This window comes from Diabrotica virgifera, chromosome 1 (genome assembly GCF_917563875.1).
Source record: "Diabrotica virgifera virgifera chromosome 1, PGI_DIABVI_V3a".
NCBI lineage: Eukaryota > Metazoa > Arthropoda > Insecta > Coleoptera > Chrysomelidae > Diabrotica > Diabrotica virgifera.
Window position 1 is genome coordinate 245,870,154 of NC_065443.1, and position 21,333 is coordinate 245,891,486.

The 21,333-nt window shown below is 32.7% G+C and overlaps 1 protein-coding gene across 2 annotated transcripts in view; it reads right to left on the minus strand.

Annotated features, from left to right (window-relative positions):
* Positions 1-4,862: 4,862 nt before the first annotated feature.
* LOC114347394 (venom carboxylesterase-6-like) overlaps positions 4,863-21,333 on the minus strand; it is a 92,781-nt gene continuing 76,310 nt past the window's right edge. Inside the window, exons 8-10 of one of the 2 annotated variants that reach the window (XM_028298130.2) lie at positions 13,573-13,726; positions 10,698-10,821; positions 4,863-5,879 (exon numbers count right to left, since the gene is read on the minus strand). In XM_028298130.2, the coding sequence (XP_028153931.2) occupies positions 5,717-5,879; positions 10,698-10,821; positions 13,573-13,726 (441 nt within the window). In that variant the 3' untranslated portion in view covers positions 4,863-5,716. The remainder of the gene's footprint in view (positions 5,880-10,697; positions 10,822-13,572; positions 13,727-21,333) is intronic. The other variant, XM_028298185.2, reaches the window with a different exon arrangement.

Consider the following 21,333-nt stretch of genomic DNA (forward strand, 5'->3'; position numbering starts at 1 on the left):
AAAATTTTAGGAGTTACAGGCCACTAATTGAAAAAAAAAAAGAAGATTTAGGAGTGCTAATTTGTTTATAAATAAAATAACACATTTTCTGCGGACTTGTCATACCCCATATTACTAATATATGCAATCTTAAGATTCGATTTTAGCAATAAAATAGCTGGTAAATAATTTTTCCCAAAAATGGCATTTTTTCGATAATTTTCCCAGACTATCAACAAACTCCAATAAACCGAGGCGCCAACCCAAATTCTGAGCAGTCTCAACATGATAAGGTTAATATCCCCAGTTGTAACTAATATCGAAATGAATAATGAATAAGAATCTGCGGCTGTCATGGCGGTGTCGAAATGAAATTGCGACTGTCGAAATGAATTAGAATCAGTACCCCAGGCTGTGGGTGAAAAATAGGTCGATTTCAGGATATAATTCAGGAATTTTTGAAACCTATCAGGTGTTGTAAAGGACGAAGCCAGGAATAACTTCTACTAAAATGTAACCAAAAATATTGTGCGCTTTTTTTTTAATTGCGATTTTCATTTGTTAAGTTTGCAATTTTTATTGATTTTTAATTTTGTAGCTTATGATATTGATTTTAGAGAAAAACTTTTTAATAGAAAGTTGTAGTAAATTAAAAAACCTACAATTTGAGCTATGGTAAGTTTAATTTCGTTAATTGGTTATTGCAAAACAGCCTGCGAAAAGTCCAAAATGGCCGTTTTTTACAATTGCATTATTTATTGTACAAATAATTTTTTTATTTTTTTTAGCTTTTAAATGAAGGTCTTTCAATTCCAAACATAAAAAAAATTGTAAAGCCAGATTAACGAATTTGTTGCTTAGATATTATAAATTGTTTATCACAAGAGGTCAAATGTCGAAGGCTATAACTTTTTGAAAAAAAATCGTAGAAAGTTAGTGAAACATCCAATCTCCTTCGAAAGATTTATGTTTTCATATTCTGATGTAAATAAATGCGTAAAATATTTTTAAACCTCTAATTTTTGGGTTTGAAAATAAGGGGGCAAATTTCGTTATAAACATTTATAGCTGAAGCGGCCCTGTACTTCCTATGAGTTTTTAACTTACAGATTATTGTTGCTAAAGATGAAACAAAGATTTATAAAAAAAAAATAAAAAATTTCTACGACCAACTGAAGCCGAGATAATTTTTGGGTTTGCAAATAAGGGGGCAAATTTCGTTATAAACATTTAGAGCTGTAACGGCCCTGTACATCCTAGGAGTTTCTAACTTACAGATTATTGTTGCTGAAGACAAAACGAAGATTTATAAAAAGATAAAAATTTTCTACAACCAACTGAAGCCGAGATAATTGTTTTTATTTCTTAAGTCGTAGTGCCTTTATTTATAACAATTAAGAAATTATTTTACAGTCATTGACTAAAGAAAGACTTATATTATCTTAAAATAAAAATTATTATAAAATATAATTACATTTAATTATTAAAAATTATTTTTAAAATCGGTGCTTTTGCGAGCGGCCGAATTTTGCAAATCGCCAGGCTCGCTTCAAATCCGCGCGGTCGGAAAATTTTCACGTAACTTGTATTAAATTTTGACAGAAAACAATTTAATAATATCACCGTTATAATATACAATCTATTTACCACTGTATTTGTTTTTCTTGATAAACTTTTATATGTGAAATTTCATTTCTGAAGAAATAATATTACAAGAATGATACATATATATGAAATATATAACTATATTTTTAATTTTTTCATTGTTATATAAATATAATAATAATAATGTTATACTACATTCGCTCTCGCGAGATTTTTTTTGACACTGACGTTAGTAATTTCTTTTTTGAAAAATTCAGTTGTCAGAAGTGACTGGAAATTACTACAAAACCAACGCACCTGCTCATATCCAATATTATTAATAGTAAACAGAGATAAAAATAACATAAACCTTACGCCAATCAATATTTATTTATTTAAACCATTATAATGTATTGATAGCAAATGAGAAAATTATTTATTGTACAAAATAAAAATATTTTGTAGAAATAAACTTCACAAAATTTTATGAGATTAGTAGACACTCCCACTATTTCTAATAATTCTTCTTTTTTTAATGAAAGATTAAGTTGATTTGAGTTGATTTTAGCAGTTAATAGTGTGAGGTAGGAATTTTTGTGTTGTACGTTTCCTATTCCGAATGTCTCAAAAAAAATCTCGCGAGAGCGAATGTAGATACTTCTTACTATAATATACATAAAACTTTTTCTTCTTGTAGTGACTATTCTTTTTGGATTTCACATATAAAAGTTTATAAAGAAAAACAAATACAGTGGTAAATAGACTGTATATTATAATGGTAATATTATTAAATTGTTTTCTGTCATTTAATACAAGTTACGTAAAAATTTTCCGAGCGCGCGGATTTGAAGCGAGCCGGGCGATTTGTAAAATTCGGCCGCTTGCAAAAGCACCGATTTAAAAAATAATTTCTAATAATTAAATATAATTATATTTTATAATAATTTTTATTTTAAGATAATATAAGTTTTTCTTTAGTCAATGACTGTAAAATAATTTCTTAATTGTTATAAATAAAGGCACTATGATTTAAGAAAAAAAAAAACAATTATCTCGGCTTCAGTTGGTTGTAGAAAATTTTAATTTTTTTATAAATCTTCGTTTCGTCTTTAGCAACAATAATCTGTAAGTTAGAAACTCATAGGATATACAGGGCCGCTTCAGCTCTAAATGTTTATAACGAAATTTGCCCCCTTATTTGCAAACCCAAAAATTATCTCGGCTTCAGTTGGTCGTAGAAATTTTTTATTTTTTTATAAACCTTAGTTTCATCTTCAGCAACAATAATATGTAAGTTAAAAACTCATAGGATGTACAGGGCCGCTTCAGCTCTAAATGTTTATAACGAAATTTGCCCCCTTATTTTCAAATCCAAAAATTAGAGGTTTAAAAATGTTTTACGCATTTAGTTACATCAGAATATGAAAACATAACTCTTTCGAAGGAGATTGGATGTTTCACCAACTTTCTACGATTTTTTTTCAAAAAGTTATAGTCTTCGAGATTTTACCTCTTGGGATAAACAATTTATAATATCTGAGCAACAAATTCGTTAATCTGGCTTTACAATTTTTTTTTATGTTTGGAATTGAAAGACCTTCATTTTAAAGCTAAAAAAAATAAAAAAAATTATTTGTACAATAAATAATGCAATTGTAAAAAACGGCCATTTTGGACCTTTCGCAGGCTGTTTTGCAATAACCAATTAACGAAATTAAACTTACCATAGCTCAAATTGTAGGTTTTTTAATTTACTACAACTTTCTATTTAAAAGTTTTTTTCTAAAATCAATATCCTAAGCTACAAAATTAAAAATCAATCAAAATTGCAAATTTAACAAATGAAAATCGCAATTAAAAATAAAGCGCACAATATTTTTGGTTACATTTTAGTAGAAGTTATTCCTGGCATCGTCCTTTACAACACCTGATAGGTTTCAAAAATTCATGAATTATATCACGTTTTTTCACCCACAGCCTGGGGTACAGGGCCCTGGCAGTGCGAGGAGGAGGAAATACGAAAACGAATAATGCTTGCTAACAAAGCATACCTATTTACTTCTCTCTGTCACAGTTGTTTGGATCCAAAGACATCTATAGGGAAGTGAAGTTTAAAATGCATATTTATATATAACCATCGTACGACTAATAGCAACATATGGCGTAGAAACATAATAATGACAGAAAAGACAATAAACCTTATTAAATCTTTTAAAAATAAGATTTCTTACAACTGGTTCAAATTATTGTTAATAATTGTTGTTAATAATTGTTAATATTGTTAATAATTTGGTTAGTTAGTTTTTCTCGTTGAACCAAGGAGTTTTCACTTGACAGTTGCTGTCAGTGAAGATGCAAAAAATCCTTGCATTTTTATTTTAAGCTGTTAGCTGTTGTCTACATAATGCTTTAAAAAATAAACTGTTGTGATGGCGAATTTTTTGACAATTGTTTCATCATTATATTGTAGGTACATGCCTGTTTTGTCATTTTAGATAACTGAAATCTTTGGTTGTAAACCCATATTTGAGAGAAGTTGAGAGAAGTAAAACATAATGTATAGTAAGAACTGTCACTGGTAAATTTTGTTGATAGATCATCATCAAACGTTTTACCAAATTCTGTTTCTTTTTCCGATCATCACAAAACGCTTGGTATTTTCGTAAATGAAGTTCTTTTTGTACACTAATGGCTATATACCTTATCTATGACTAATGGTTCACTGTTTATTCTCAGTGGCACTCAATGTAAATCAAAAATGGTCAAAATCAATTTTAGCACATGCCATATGTCCTGCTTTAACGGTATAATCATATGCCTAGTAAAAGATAAATATTTGTACACCTATAAATCTGATCGTGCTACTAATTATATTACTTATATCTACTATGTATATATCTAAATAGTTTTTGTGAAAATAACGTATGACTAATTACTGCACCCACCCCTTCAGTTGAACCTTATGGTTTTATTATAATGATTATTTTTTAATGATTTTAACTTCCAATCATTTAGAAAGATTTTTCATCACGTGTTTAATTCTATCCATTCAGATTATTATTACAGCGGTAATATTCTACTTTACATTATTACAGTGAGAATAACTTTAAGTAGATTGTTTCTGTTTAATTGCAACCAGTTTCCTAGTTTTGACAACTGTCACATTTAAGAAAATATCCATGATAAACTTTTAGTTCTGCATCTAAGGTCAAATTGTCACGAGAAGAACACACATCGGCAATTTTAACCGCTCGAGTTTACTTCGCTAAGATTATTTCATAAATAAAACTATTTATAAATAAGTTTATATATTTTATTCTTATATTCGTCTAAATATTTGCTAAACTGTGCTGTTTACTTTGACAAGTTGAAAAATGTGTGTCGCATTAATTAGGATGAATGTCACTGAATGTTTTTATAGAAAGATTTGAATTTTATATGTAAGTATTAAAAAATAATCTATCGAATATCACACGATAGTAAGAAAAAATTGAAAAGAGAGTGAGAATAAATTGAGAATAATGCTCCAATTTTCTTTCTTAAACTTGTTTCCAATAAGCAATAGCTACTCGAGCCCTCCGGGCTCTCGTGTCTATTGCCAAGAAACAATTTTTCGAAAAATTGTCGCATTATTGTCAATTTATTCTCACTCTTTTGTAATATTAATGTTAAAAATAATCTAGGTATAACTTTTTCAAATATTCTATAATTTATAATTTCTTTGTAATACTTTGTATCACAAAAATACAACAAAATAATTTAAAAGTAAAAGCAAAGTAAAAAACTTTCAGCAAAAAGGTTGTAGTTACCATAATAATCATTTTATATTATCATCTTTGAGAACTGTTTAATCTGTATAAAAATATTCAATAACAATTCACCTATAGTACAGTAGGAAAAATGAAAGAATACCCATGAACGAACATATAAAACACGCTGTATTTCCTGTCACACAAAAAATTGGCAGCGCAAGTACATGTAATAATTTTTGTTGCATGTACTTGCACTGGACAATTTTCTTTGTGACACGGTGACAGGAAAATACAGCGTGTTTTATATGTTCGTTCATGGGTATTCTTTCATTTTTCCGACTGTACAAAATTTTGTTATATTATTTGTTATTTGTTTTTCCTTTTATCTTCATTTGGACATTCTAATTCTGGAATTCAGATTTATTTAGTTCAGACCAGATATCTGTGGGATACAAAGAAGCTGCTGTATCCATTTTAATATTGTCAACGTTGGTAATATTCATAAATGACAGATTGTTTCCTTTGGTTGGTAACCATTCTAAGTTCTCACTGATAAAAGGTTTCCTGGAACAAAAAACAGGTATATTGATCTGAAGACAAGGCTATAAATAAATGACTGAATTGATTTGTGAAAGTATGTGATGAAAGTTGGCATGCAAGTAGCAGTTGGTATGGATATCTCCAGCAGTAGTAGTGCAGTGAATAGTGAATAGTGTAGTCATGGGCGTCCACAGGAAAGAGGTAGGGGGCAGCTGCCCGCCCCCCTAGAGAGGACGAGGCGAGTGTAAAATTGGTGAATAAGCAATATAGAAAAATACAAAGTTGTAACTTAATATTGATAACCACTCTGTTTCTACATTCTAGCTGGGACGAAAAAACCACATATACTTAACAAAACTTGAATGAAAATTTAAAATCGGCTATTATTTTATTTACCTATCATTCTCTTTGCCTTATCCCTATGCGGGGTCGGCTTCCCTAATTGCATTTCTCCACACAATTCTATCTTGGGTCATATCAATGTTAATCCCCTTTACCAACATGTCCTGCCTTATCGTCTCCCCCCAGGTTTTCTTTGGTCTTCCTCTCCTACTCCTTCCAGGAATCTGCACTTCAACTATTCTTCGTATTGGGTGATTAACGTCTCGACGTTGAACATGACCAAACCATCTTAACCTTTGCTCTCTCATTTTGTCATCATTTGGTGCTACACCTAGACTTCCCCTAATATACTCATTTCTAATTTTATCCTTCTTTGTCACTTCACTCATCCATCTAAGCATTCTCATTTCCGCCACATGCATTCGTTGTTCCTCTTTCTTTTTCATTGCCCAACATTCAGTTCCGTACATCATAGCCGGTCTTATGGCTATTTTATAGAATTTTCCCTTCAGCTTCATTGGAATTTTTCTGTCACACAACACACCACTCGCTTCTTTCCACTTCATCCATCCAGCCCTAATTCTACTGCATGCATCTCCATCTATTTCTTCATTACTCTGTAATATTATTTTATTTACCTAATCTTTTTTAAATCTGAAAGTGGAAACCACCACTGAATTCGTATTTCCTTTCTATTCGAATCTTTTTTTTTCCACTGTGGGTCACACATATTAAACTTAGTTATGAACGATTTGAATCATTTAAATGAAGTACGAAATACTATTGCCATTATTAAAGATATAACCAATTTCTTCCGTAAATCAGTATTAAGAAGGAATATGACAGCAAATATCCCTAGCCTCTGCGAAACACGGTGGTCCGACAAATACAAGATAATTAGCGTTTTTCGAAAAAATTTCATTGAAATTGTACAGGCCTTGCAAACCCTATCCGTTGAAGAAAATTTGGTCACTAGAAAAACATCTTATCAGTTACATTCTGCGGCATGCAAGTCAGGATTTATCGTCGCTGTCATTTTGATTGCAAAATATTCTGAATACCTAGAGCCTATAGTCAACCGCGTACAATCTGCGCAAACTAATGTTTTAAAGGTAGCGGAACATATTCGTCAAATCATGGATATTTTTAAAATACACAGACAGAACGCAGAGAACGTAACAAACACTTTATTGCATGAATACAATAAAATAGCCGAAGAATGCGGTTTTGAATTATCTACCCCTAGAACTGTAATCAAGCAACAGCATAGAAGCAATCAACCAGCTGATACGTGAATACTGGAGGCGATCCATGATTCTTCCGTATCTGGATTCTATCATATCTTCTCTACAGACACGGTTTTCCGAAGAAAATACGCCAGCCTTCGCTCTGAGTCTTCTGCATCCCAAGCATTTTTCAAAAATTAATTTAAATTGCCTTAAATTAGAACAATTGAGACAATCCTTAAACCACTATGAAATAGATGGAATACATGCAGAGCTAGAAGTAACGGTAGAACATTGGAATAAAAAACGCCTTAATAATGAGTTAGACAGCCTAAACACACTTGAAATTTTTGAACTGGTTCGAGCGTCCACTACTTTTTATCCGTTAACAAAAAAATTGCTGGAAATTCTCGTAACATTACCTAGCACTACGTGTACAGTTGAGAGGTCATTTAGCAGTCTTCGAAGAATAAAAAAATGTAGTAATGAAACACAGACTTACTCACAATCATTTAATTATACTTTGACGACCGGCTTCGATCTCTACATTATACAGATCATCTTCAGGTCGGCGTTACAAGTAGTAGATGAAGATGATCTGTATAATGTAGAGATCGAAACCGGTCGTCAAAGTATAATTAAATGATTGTGAGTAAGTCTGTGTTTCATTACTACATTTAATATGGACTCACATATGCAACCCATTCAATATTTGAATAAAAAAATGGTTGCGGAGTACAATGGTCGAAGATCGCCTTAATGGGTTAGCTCTAATGAGCATTCATCGAAAACAAATATTACCAAAAAAGAAAAGAAAAAGTTTGTAGAGAAAGTTTTACAAGGATTTACAATTGATCCGCGTAAATTGTTGTTTAAATAATAGTGTTTAGGAACAGACAATTTATCTTGCTTCACAAATCGAAGGCTTATCCAGGAGTAAATTAACTTGTTTGCATTACGTTTTTGTAAAAAGCATTAAAAAAGTTTTTAAATATTTAAATTATATTTAGTTTGCTTCATTTTTGTATGAAGTCATTCAGTTATAATTTTGGCTCCGAAAATGTTATTTTCAAAACTTTTCTGAAGGAAGCCCCTTCCCCCTCTTCCCTCTCAGTGAATACTCTCAATTTACGTCTATATTTATTATTGCTTATCTAACCATTTTTTTTATTTCTCAAATCTGCCCCCTAGTTTTGATAATGCGGACGCCCATGAGTGTAGTGTATGGGGGTTCAGGAGGCTGAGACCCCGGAAGCCTTGAAGAAGACGTCAGAGAGGATGTAGAAAGCTCGGCCCAATAAATATCGACGCGGTTTAACCCGGAAGCCTGGTGATTTTAATATTAATTTTTATAATAATAATAATGTAATTACAATAAAAAATACTTCTTCACTAAATTAAATTAAGTTAGGAAAGAATTTTCTGCCCGTCTTTCTCATTGTATCATTACTGAAGGTCGTTAATTTCAAGATGTCTTAAAATTTTATTGTATATTACTAACATTTATTATAAGTTAATTGTAATAATAAACCAACAGTTTTGGTTAACCCTGTACAAATCAAATTTTGCAAAGGCGATTAGGGGACCTATCAAATGAGGTATTCCTTGACCTTTGTTTGCATTTAAAAAATCGATGATTGTCATCTGTTTCTGACTTTCTAATGAATTTATTCCATACTTTTGCACCATATTGTTTGTTTAATTTTATGAAACTTGCCACTCTTCTAAGACAGATTGTCCTATGCTCTATGAGCTTCGCTGGTATCGCCACCTACTTAAACCTTGATTACACCTAACGAGTATTGTAGCGAGACAGTGTTCTCGGCCGAGTGCTCGTTTGGTATAAACATACTAACGAGTACTTGGCCGAGCACTCGACCCAGTCATATGTCGAGACAGTCACTCGGATCTTGTTCTATTTACTAGGCCGAGTCTGCGACCTCCCACCCTTCAATCGTATACTCGCCAATCCACTCGGTATGTGTAAACAACACTCGCTGTGTAACTAGGCACATTACCACTTCATCAGAGGAGACAACTTGTGTTAATCAATGTGAGTTGTGATTCTCAAAAATAGCTAACAAATGGAACTCAGATAGGACAATAAAGTTTAGTTCAGTTGTATAAGTCACACACGCATGCTTATAAAATTTCAAACTTTTGGAGTATAAATATAAACAAAAACGTGATGCAGCATATTATGTATCGATTGTAGAAGAAATAAATATTGTTGGTTTTAAAACTCAAGAAGTCAAATAAAGTAAAAAATTTAAATTTGACATATAGTCAAGAAATAGAAATCGGGAGCAGCGAGATTTGGTCTTCTTAAAATCCATTGTCTATAGTCCAAAGACGCTTATCTCCTTCTCATAATATATCCGTCAATTCTTGTATAAGCAGTGGTATAAGCCTTTTGATATATTTTTAATGTTAGCTTTACGATCCATAAGTACACTACTCCTTGTTTTTGTGAATCGAAACTGAACTGACTCGCCTCCAAATTCAAAAATTGCCAAATACGTATAAACCATCTCTCGCCCTCACTACTGTCTCGGCCTAGTAACAGTTTGCTGTCTCGCCAACGTACTCGTTACTTGTAATCAAGCCATTAGCGGATTACTAGTATAACTTTTGCCGGAAATTTCGATGGAAAGAAAAAAGTGTTGCCTATCCTCTGTGAGTTTCACTGGTATGGCTGGTATCGCCATCTAAAGGATGACTAGTGTTCCTGTTTCGGCCGGAAATTTAAAGAGGAAAGAAGAAAAGCAATTAATAATTGTTTCAAACCTATTATTTAATTCTTATCGTGTAATACTTACAACGTAAAGAAGTAATTGGATTGTAATCGATAATAATTAATATCAATATATACAGAATTTATTACTCATTATGATTATTTTTAAGATTTTGCTTATCGTTTCGAAGTTTATGTTGACAGCTAATATTAGAAAAAATTTATTCTGCAAAAAAGTATAATAATTTAATATAATAATTATAGTATAATACTCCTTAAATATTAACCTATGCATTTATTGCACTTAAATAACGTAAAATTTCGGGCCAACTCTTTAATACAACAACTTTCGTGAGACATTTAGTAAAAATTATATGCAACTCTTAATGCAGAACGTTAAATTTCCAGTAAAAGTTTACTGACGTCACTACTGACGCTCGCGAATTTTTAATTAGCCCCTCTACCTACGAGCTCATATCGTATACAAATTGGCAGATAGCTCATTATAATCATTTGTCTTACAACTAAGATTTTACTTACCCTTTACTAATAAATGAATTCATAAAAATATTAAATATTTTCTTCATATGTTTGTCATTCTCGGCTAATTCATGAAATAAGAAACATCCATATGCAAATACAGTATCCTGACAATGGGCAATACCTTAAATTTAAATTTAAAATTGGGATTTTAATCATAATTAAAATATAAATTAACTTAAAGCTGGCCAACCGAAATGGAAAAAGGAACTTGTGAAGCCTACTAAAAAATATTCTAGGTCCAGCCAAAAGCAAGCAAAAATCTTCGTAGTTACAGCAATCAGCTCTGCTGCCTTTTTATCGATTGTCGAAAATATACACAGTTTCCACTCTTCATGTTCTTCGGTTCTATTCTGGTAATTTTCAGAGGCGATCCGACTATTATCACATTTCTGCTCTTGACCATATTGAGATACTCTACACTGCTGTCAGTTATGAGCTCCTTTAAATACATATCCCACTTCTGTAGGATGAGTATTTTAAGGTTTTCTTTTGGCTTTCTTTTTTTTGTTATTAAATACAAATGTTTTAATCGGTTTCCAGCTTTCTATGCTCAATTTCCAAGACATGAAATATTTTTGCCGCAATTTCTTTAAGTTTCATTTTTTTCCTCTGGTCTATCTTCCTTCGTGCTGGGACCTGTGCTTTTTTATATCATACTTTATTATTGTCGTCCTGAGATCTCAGGAATTATTGATACATTTTCCTTTTCTCTTAAATGATCTTCAATGCTCTATTTCTATATCCCAGCAATATGGTTTTACTACTTGTGTCCTTTTTTTTGTACTGTCCCAAAGCTTTATTTGCTGATCCATGGATGCATAATTTGACCCAATCATATTATTTTTCAACATCTTTAAAATCACTAACTTTGAATTACTTTTCAGTTTAGAAAATAGCCAGTTTAAAGACTTAAAAGTAAGTGGGTATTTCTTGCTAATTATTTGCTGCAGGTATACGCCAAAAACGAATTTTTTGCTTCATCCCCTAACGAGGAACAATGGCTACTGCAGTTTAATACTTAAGCTACAATATCCAACACCGCTATTTCAGGAACAAAAGCAGATAGAGGGTCGCTTCCAGCGGCATATTTTATTGCTAGTTAATTGCTGAAAGATATTGTATACAAAAACTTACAAACTCACCCCCTCCAACACTGCCGTTATCATTATTCGCCGGATTTCACAGAAAGTGAAAATAACCAGTTTAAAAACCTAAGACAAAGTGGGTATTTTTTCCTGAGTAACTGCTGCAGATCTAAGCCAAAAACGATTTTTTTGCTTCATACCGTTATCATCATTCCCCGGATTTCACAGAAAGTGAAAATTACAAGTTTAAAAACCTAAGACCAAGTGGGTACTTTTTTCTTAAGTAACTGCTGCAGGTCTACGTCAAAAACGATTTTTTTGCTTCATCCCCTAACGAGCAACAATGGCTACTGCGGTTGAATACTTAAGCTACAATACTCAACACTCCTATTTCAGGAACGAAAGCAGATAGAGGGTCGCTTCCAGCGTCATATTTTATTAGATTACCCTTTTTAGGTCTTTGAACTGGTTATTTTCACTTTTTGTGAAATGCAGGGAAGATGATAACGGTAGGGATTGGAGGGGGTGAGTTTGTAAATTCTTGTATACCCCATATTTCGGCAATTAATTACCAATAAAACATACCTCCAGAAGCGATCTTTATCTATTTCCTTTCCTGAAATATGAGTCTTGGGTATTGTAGCTTAAGCATTAAAACGTAGTAGCTATTGTGGCTCGTTAGGGGATGAAGCAAAAAATTCATTTTTGACGTAGACCTGCAGCAATTAATTAGCAAACAATACCCACTTGGTATTAGGTCTTTAAATTGGTTATTTTCACTTACACATAACGGTAGCGGTTGGAGGGGGTGAGTTTGTAAATTCTGTTATACCTCATCTTTCAGCAATTAATAAGCAATAAAATATGCCGCCGGAAGCGACTCTCTATCTGCTTTCCTTCCTGAAATAGGAGTGTTGGGTATTGTAGCTTAAGTATTAAAACCTAGTAGCCATTGTTGCTCGTTAGGGGATAAAGCAAAAAAATCATTTTTGGCGTAGACCTGCAGCAATTAATTAGCAAAAAATACCCACTTGGTTTTAGGTCTTTAAATTGGTTATTTTCACTTTTTGAGAAATCCAGGGAACGATGATAACAGTAGGGGTTGGTGGGGGTTGGTTTTTAAATTCATGTATACCTCATCTTTCAGCAATTAATTAGCAATAAAATATGCCGCCGGAAGCGACCCTCTATCTGCTTTCGTTCCTGAAATAGGAGTGTTGGCTATTGTAACTTAAGTATTCAACCGCAGAAGCCATTGTTGCTCGTTAGGGGATGAGGCAAAAAATTAATTTTTGGCGTAAGTATATAGTAATTAATTAGCAAAAAAATACCCACTTGGTTTTAGGTTTTTAAACGGGTTATTTTCACTTTTTGTGGATTCCGGGGAATGATGATAACGGTAGGGGTTGAATGGGGTGAGTTTGTAAATTCTTGTATACCCAATCTTTCAGCAATTAATTAGCAATAAAATATGCCGCCGGAAGCGACCCTCGATCTAATTTCGTTCCGGAAATATGAATGTTGGCTATTCTAGCTTAATATTAAGCTGGAATAGCCACCTGTTTCTCTGAAGGGGTTGAAGCAATAAATTTTTAATTCGCGTAATCAATTAGCAATAAAATAGCAAAAAAATATGGGGTAAGTCTCATGGCTCCATTATGAAATGGCTATTCTAGCTTAATAGACATATATTATAGTCAAAAGGTCAGTCATATTAAAATAATATCTACAAATATCTCTAAAAAATACTCTCAAATTAATACTCATGAATATATTAGTGTACTTACCACTAACTTTCATTTCTGGGCAGAAGAAATCAGCTAATTTATTAATACTTTCATCATAATTGAAGAAATATACATAGACTGATTCTTTATTAGCGCTAGCTTGTAGCTTTGCAGAGATTTCGATACCAGACTTGAATAAACGGTCACCAAACATCTAAAAATATAAAATTGTGTTATAATTAAAGCAATATATTCTTCTTCTCCTTTCTCAGCATATTCCTTTTCAGGGGCTACTGTTCCTTACTCGACTTCACCACTCATTTCCAGTGGCGGCTCGTGGCCTTAGAGACAGGGTTGGCAAGGTCTTTTTGTCTCCTCATATAGGTATACCATCTAATTAAAAGGCTTAGATTATCATAGGAGATTTTTTTAATAATTGATGGATTCGATCGTTACTTGATGGAAGTTCATTTTATCTCACAATAAAACACTGAAAAACGTTTGTTTTTCAGTGGTGTGTACAAACTAACTTGTGGTGACTGTCTGAAAACTTACATCGGTCAAACTGGCAGAACTTTTGACAAACGGATAGCAGAACACAAAAGGGCTTTCAACAATAGAAAAACAGACACTTCTACATACGCACTTCACCTTCTAGATCATAATCATTCTTTCAATGAAGGGTTTCAAATTCTACATATTCAAAATAAAGGCCTTAAGCTATCACTTTTAGAATCAATGGAAATTAATAAATTGAAAAATACAGATATAATTCTGAATGACCAACTCGAGACAAACAGCTCCCCACTCCTCAACCTCTTCAGTTAAAGACTTAAAAAGGCAAACCCATTGTAAAATATATCACTTGAGAAAGGCACTTTGCCGAAACAGCTGTAGTAATAACATAGTTGTAATAAATTTTGTGGAAGTATAGAAAACAAACGTTTTTCAGTGTTTTATTGGAGATTTTTTTGTTTGGTTTACTTGACATTCTCTCTTGTTTCATGGTGTTTCGACAATATGTTTTGATTCTTTTGAGACAAGAGAAATCCCGTTCATTTAAATTAGAAGTTGGTGGTAATAAGATGATCAGATTTTTGTAATGAATTGCAGTACTTACTATATAAAATAACACATACTTTGTAACTTATCCAACTTTCTGAAAATATTTGGATCAGCGTAATTTTTAAAAAATTTGTAATAATAAATATCTTAACAATTCTTTGGCGAATTTAACTTTTAAATTTTGAATCGTCAAAGAGGTAAAAAATTTGCAAATCTTCAAAATTCTAAAAACGAGTATCTATTTGCATAATACATAGTAGGTATCCAAAATTTCAAAATATACTCGTTTTTCGAGATAAGTTGTATCATGCCTGTGTCTTTTTTGGGTGGTTCGGAAATATCAGGCGAACCCAAAACGTCACTGCGTATATATTGGAAACTATTATCATTACGAAAATCTCTGAGATTTTTCACCAGTTTTCTTATTCTATCGTTGGAATAAATAATGGCAGTTGACTGATTTCGAACAATAATGAATATCAAATCGGTTTGGGCAAACACTTTCTTAAATATTTAAAAGAACATTAAGAGTAATCATTTAAGAAAGTTCTCAAACCGATTGCTTCACGGATCAAGATATTACATCACAACTTTCAAAATCGTCGCCTTCGATAATAAATTCAAAAAACTTCCAAAAGCTGCTCACGAAAATCTACTACAGTGAAAACCGAGGTTTAAAATTGGATCGCGTCTGACAAACTTTTTGCATTTTTTTTTCGAAACAATTTGTCCTAAAACAGTAGTCCGGGCGAGCTAAACTGGCAAGAAAAGACGATATTCTTTAATTTTTTTACACACATCCTGCAAAACTAAAATCATTCTATTCCCATGACAGTGAGTAAATAAAGCTTGTGGTGCAATAGTTTTAACTTTTGCCTGGAGACCGTTCAATTCACCAGACATCACGGCAGCGCTGTCATAAGTTTGCCCCAGTTTGCCCTACCAATTTATTTTTTATATCAAAAAAATTTAATCTGTTATTTAAAACACCAAAAACATTTCTTAAACAATTTTATTAGTTATCTATAATTATATCATAATATAACGATTATACGATATTGTATATCTATAAATAAATGATAATTCCTGACAACTGAAAAAAATTACAATATCAATTCAACGACGTAGAACGTCGTGATTATTTTTTACAATTTCTGCCGATGCCTCGAAATGAAACCCCGGCAAATCTAAATGTGCCGTACCTGCCGTTACCTGCCGTATCTGCCTACGGACAGAAATGTATGTTTTGGTTGCTTATCGACTTGTATTTCGTTGAGTTTTACGTGTAAATTGTCACGCTAGGGATGAACTGGGGTCGGCTAGCCGGTAGAGTCAGATGGATGGCTCGGATCATTCATTTTTTAAAAAGTCTCTTATGCGCATGGATCACTTAACGCTTGGATTGGTCGAATCCTTTTAAAAACCACGAATAAAATTTAGTCTGTATTATCTGACAGATTTTTTTTATTTCACAGATACAAAAAATTACATAAACTCTGATTAAATTGAATATTAAAAAATCTATAATATCAATAAATGTGTGGGTGGGCAGGGTCGGCAGTGCTGACCGGCCGCCACTGCTCATTTCTGTCCATCGTGTCTTCTTTACCTAAAGGTTTCTCTCTTAAAAGTTTCATGGTTATTCCATCTTCTCCTTCTCCATGGCTTTCCTCTAACTGTCCAGCCATCAACATCTAACAGCTCTATTCTTCGTCCCACATAGTTTCCTTTCCAAGTCTAACTTACTGTTAACTGACCAAACTATTGCAGTCTTTGTTCTTAAATGTTTTGTGAGACTAGTCACCATGGCTCTTGCCACGCCAGCTAAAGCCCTTAAGTTCTGGCGGTACAGGGTTCGCTCACATCTCAGTTGATTCTCTTGTGTGTTGTGAAACTATTTTAAATTGTTTTTTGATTTGGGCTGTTAGTAGGTTAAGTATTCAATAAAAATAGGTAGGACAATTTAAATTTGTTTATGAAAAGTGAATAATAAACAAGCAAATTTAAGATTGGTCTATTGAAGGGTATTTTAATTTAGTAATAATTCACCAACAACAAATAAATCTGTGAATAGTTATTGGTGAAATAAAATTTATCAGTCAATTATATTTTATTTTAATTGTGTTTCAATACAATTTTGATAATTTAAAGTTAAAATGACGAATGTTCTTTGTTACATTTAATTATATAGATATTTAAAATTTAAAGCGAGGTTAACTTGTCAATTTATTCGAAGAGTAAATCTTTATTTGCGACAAATAAAATAAGTCATATTTGACGTTGGTGAAACGTAGGTGTGTTATTTTTATTGGCCGAATATTTTTATTCATCGAATAAACTACTATTTGTCGTTGGTTAAACCGCCCATAGTAAAATAAAATCAATATTTTAAACGATATAATCTGCAGTTTGATCAAGACGCCTTTTCAAGGCGCCAGAATCAAGAAAGAGTAGAAATTATTTCAATGGGTCGATCGGCCTTTACCAAATTTAAAAATTGTATCAACAGGTAAGAAGAAAGACAATCGACCATTTTCGAGATCGTTTAAAACAATATGGTATGAAAACCATAAATGGTTAAGCAGAAGTTATTTTAAAAATTCACTTTTTTGTTGGCCTTGTCTGTTACTCTCAAATTTGAAGCAAAATAATGTTTGGATGAGTCAGGGATATTCAGATTTGAAAATTTTATCAGCTAGTGTCAAAAAACATGAATCTTCGAAAGAACATTTAAACAATTACTTAGGTTTAAAACGGTTAGAAAAAAATAATCAAATTATTGACAGTGCTTTAGCTTTAGCTGGACATATTTCTTTATCTAATAAGTTATATAATGATGAAGTTAGAAAAAATAGAATTTGTGGATACATACCGCCTACCCGCATACTGAGGTCACGAGCCGCCACTGTCGTATATCAACTCAAGTTTTATAATACTCTTGTATAAATATATTTCCTTTCAGGAATATATTTCCTTTCATATATTTATCGATCACGTAGTACTTCGCTTATTTGCTTCCAGTTTAACCTACCACACTCTATCCTATGAGTAATTTCTCGATCTAGTTTCCCATTTTCCGTTATGTGGGAACCAAGGTATTTATGTAAATTCTCCTATTCGCCCTAATTTTTCTCCAAACAATTTGATGTCTCCAACCATTCCTGTTCCTCCCAACCAGATATACGCAATTTTCGACCTGCTAATAACCATCTCTATCGACGCGTAGGCAAAGCTAAATCATCTGGAACGCCCGCTCTTGAGAATACTCTCAAGTCTATGTTTCTATATGTACCGGGTGTCCCAATAAGAACGACTCTCAGCCATATCTCAGGAATCGTTTATAGTACAGCTTTGAGAAAAAAATATTTATAACAAAAGTTGCCTCGGGAAAAGCCTGGAAATTATTTTCATAATAAATTGTAGGTTTACCGCTAGAGGGCGTAATTGAATATCAAAAATTAAAAAATCAAAATTTTACCAAATTTGCCTAACGAAAGGACACTGGAAATCCGATCATAGTATTTTTCATAAAATTCTGCACATATTTGATTTCACAAGTTTAAGTCTACCTTTGCAAATAAGAGGTGGGGGTGAGTGGGAACATTGTTATGAAAAAATGGCTGTAAGTCCGTTTCTGCTAAATCGAATTTTGCAAACTTGGTCTTGTTTTGCAAACAGCTCTCTTTTTTAAACAGCTCTTTTTCATCAATGTAAGAGTTATAATTTCGAAACAGCCTATTAAGTAATATGCCAGCTAGGAGGTGTTATTTAATTATTTTCAGAAATATAGTTTTCTTTGGAAAATATTAAATACAAGTATGCATTTTTAATCCTGTATTACAAAATTAGATCAAATTAGCAACATAATAGCGAAAACCTCGAGATATCTTAACAAACGTGTAAATTTTACACATAACTGTTACTGTCACCCAGTGGCGGCTCTTGGCTTTAGGGACAGGGTCGGCAAGGTTTTGTCTCCAAAGGCTTCAATTTCATAGGAGATCTTTGGTTTTGTTTTTTTTTTTTTTTATTTTTTTTTTGTTTTTTTCCTATAAATTTAGAAACTATACCTGTTTATAAATTAACTCTAGTCTATGTTGTTTCGAAGTAGCCAAATGGGTTATAATGTATGTAATTGTAAAATTTATTATTGTTTTGGAGGGATTTTAAAAGTTTTTTTCTATCGACATTTGAGACAAGTTTGACATTCTCTCCTGTTTCATGGTGTTTCGACAATACGTTTTGACTCTTTTGAGACAAGAGAAATCCCGTTCATTTGAGACAGAATTTGACCACATTTGAGCACAATAATTTATTAATTTCGGGAACAGTTTGTTGTACCTAATGAATTGCAGTATATAAAATTATACATAGTCTGTAACTTATCCCAACTTCCGAAAATATTTGGATCAGAATATAAAACTGTTAATTCATTTTCTTATTTTATTTGATTAAAAAATTATGGATAATTTTTAATGAACTTGTCTAATAGATATTTTGAAAATTCTTTGGCGTAACTTTTAAATTTTGAATAGTCAAAGAGGTCAATGACTTATAACAGTGAGTAAATAATAGTTTTGCCTGGTGCAATTGTTTTAACTTTTATCCGGAGACCATACAATTCACTGGACATCAAGACAGCCCCGTCATAAATTTGCCTTACCAATTTATTTTTGATATCAAAAAATTTAATCTATCCTTTAAATTAAAACACCAAAAATATATTCTGTCTTATAGCTTCTACTCACGTCTGAAAACATAACAACCTCTCATAAATTTAGACGTAACGCGTATCGAAGAACAATTACTGATACTTGTGAATGACATGTTACCTCTATCAGTAGTTTCGTCTACTTCTACCGAAAAGGATCAAAATGTAACTACTAATCGATTCTTTCATTCTGGGCTGTTTTAGGTACGCCGGTATATTCTTCGAGTCAGAAAATAAATTAGAAAATTCCAGATCGTATTTGTTAAACAATTTTATTTGTTCTCTATAATTAACTTGTTTTAACGAATGCTTCGATACATCCTGTCCCCTACCCTAAATGGTAATTCCTAACAACTTAAAAGAATTACAATATCAATAATAATATTAATAATTAAACGACGTAAAACTACTTAGGTACCTATTTCAAAATTTTCCCGGGAGCGCTAGCAAGGCAATACGTGGCTACTACGTACGTGCCTTTCTGCCGTTTGCAGATCACCGCTTGGCCTCGGCAGAGGTACCCGCTGCCGTACTTGCCATTCAAATAAGTACGGAGAATGTATAATTGGTTGCCTATCGGCTAATATTCCATAGCTTCTTATTAACTAGCAAATCCTCGATCTGGGGACGGCATGCTGTGCCGGGCTTTATAATAAGAATTCACACAATCGCAATCCGGTGCGGGTGCATGGCTATAGGATCATTAATTTGAAAAGTCTCTTACGCACAGCGCACAGGGATCACTTAACTAACGTATCGGGATCGAAGTCTTTTAAAAACAATGAATAAAATTTAGTCTGTATTATCTCACAGATATATTTTTTATTTCACAGAAACGAATATCATCAACTCCGATTAAATTAAATATTTAAAAAATCTATAATGTATCCATAAATGTGTGGGTCGGCACTGCCGACCCTGCCGACCCTGACGAGCCGCCACTGCTGTCACCGGTAAACGAAGTTAAGGAAAGGTAGTGTGCTGTGGAAAAAAACTAAGAAACATTTTTTTAGATGTCAACGTGTATTAATTAAAAAAACAATAGGACAAACAACACTATAAAATATAACAAACAAATAGAAACAACTACTTAGTGAGGACTTTAATGTTCAAATTACGGCCCATAATTTTCGATGCAAGTATTTACTCTTTAGAGTATATTGAACAGCAGTCTCAATTTCTGTTCTCGCAATGCTTTGCATGTCGTTTCCTACTCTCCGGATCATGTTTTCTCGAGTAGTGGGCCTAGCAGCAAAAACAAGGTCTTTAATCCGCCCCCATAAATAAAAGTCTAAACAGTTAAATCTGCTGGTCTGGCTAGCCAAAAAATAGGCTTCCACGTCCTATCCAACTATCAGCGAAAGTCTCATCTAAAAAATCTCTTACTACTCTGGAAAAATGCGCGGGACCACCATAGTGCTGAAACAACATGGACCTACGAACTGCTAGCGGGAGATCTTTCAGAAGAAGAGGCAATTCATTCCTTAAAAAGATTAGATAGCGTCCACCAATAATAGCATTATCGAAAAGAAAGGGTCCAATTATCTGACTATCACCAGATTTAACTTTTTGGTGTGGGAACGGTTTGGTATTTCACTTTTATTTGGGGATGGGGACGGATTAAAGACCTTGTTTTTGCAACTAGGCCTACTCGAGAAAAAATGATCCAGAGAATACTAAACCCCATTCAAAGCATTTCGAGAGCAGAAATTAAGACTGCTGTTCAATCACTCTTGAAAGAGTAAATGCTTGAATCAAAAATGATGGGCAATAATTGGAACATTTAAGTCGTCACTAAGTAGTTGTTTTTATTTCTTTGTTATATTTTATAGTGTTGTTTGTGTTATTGTTGTTTTAATTAATTATATAGATACGTTGAGATCTGTAAAATGTTTCTTTGTTTTTTCACAGCAGACTACTTTTCCTTAACTTCGTTTACCGGTGACAGTAACGGTTAGGTTTAAAATTTACACGTTTCGTAAGATATCTCGAGACAGAAAAAAGGTATGGACATGCGGTTTTCGCTATTCTGTTGCTAATTTGAT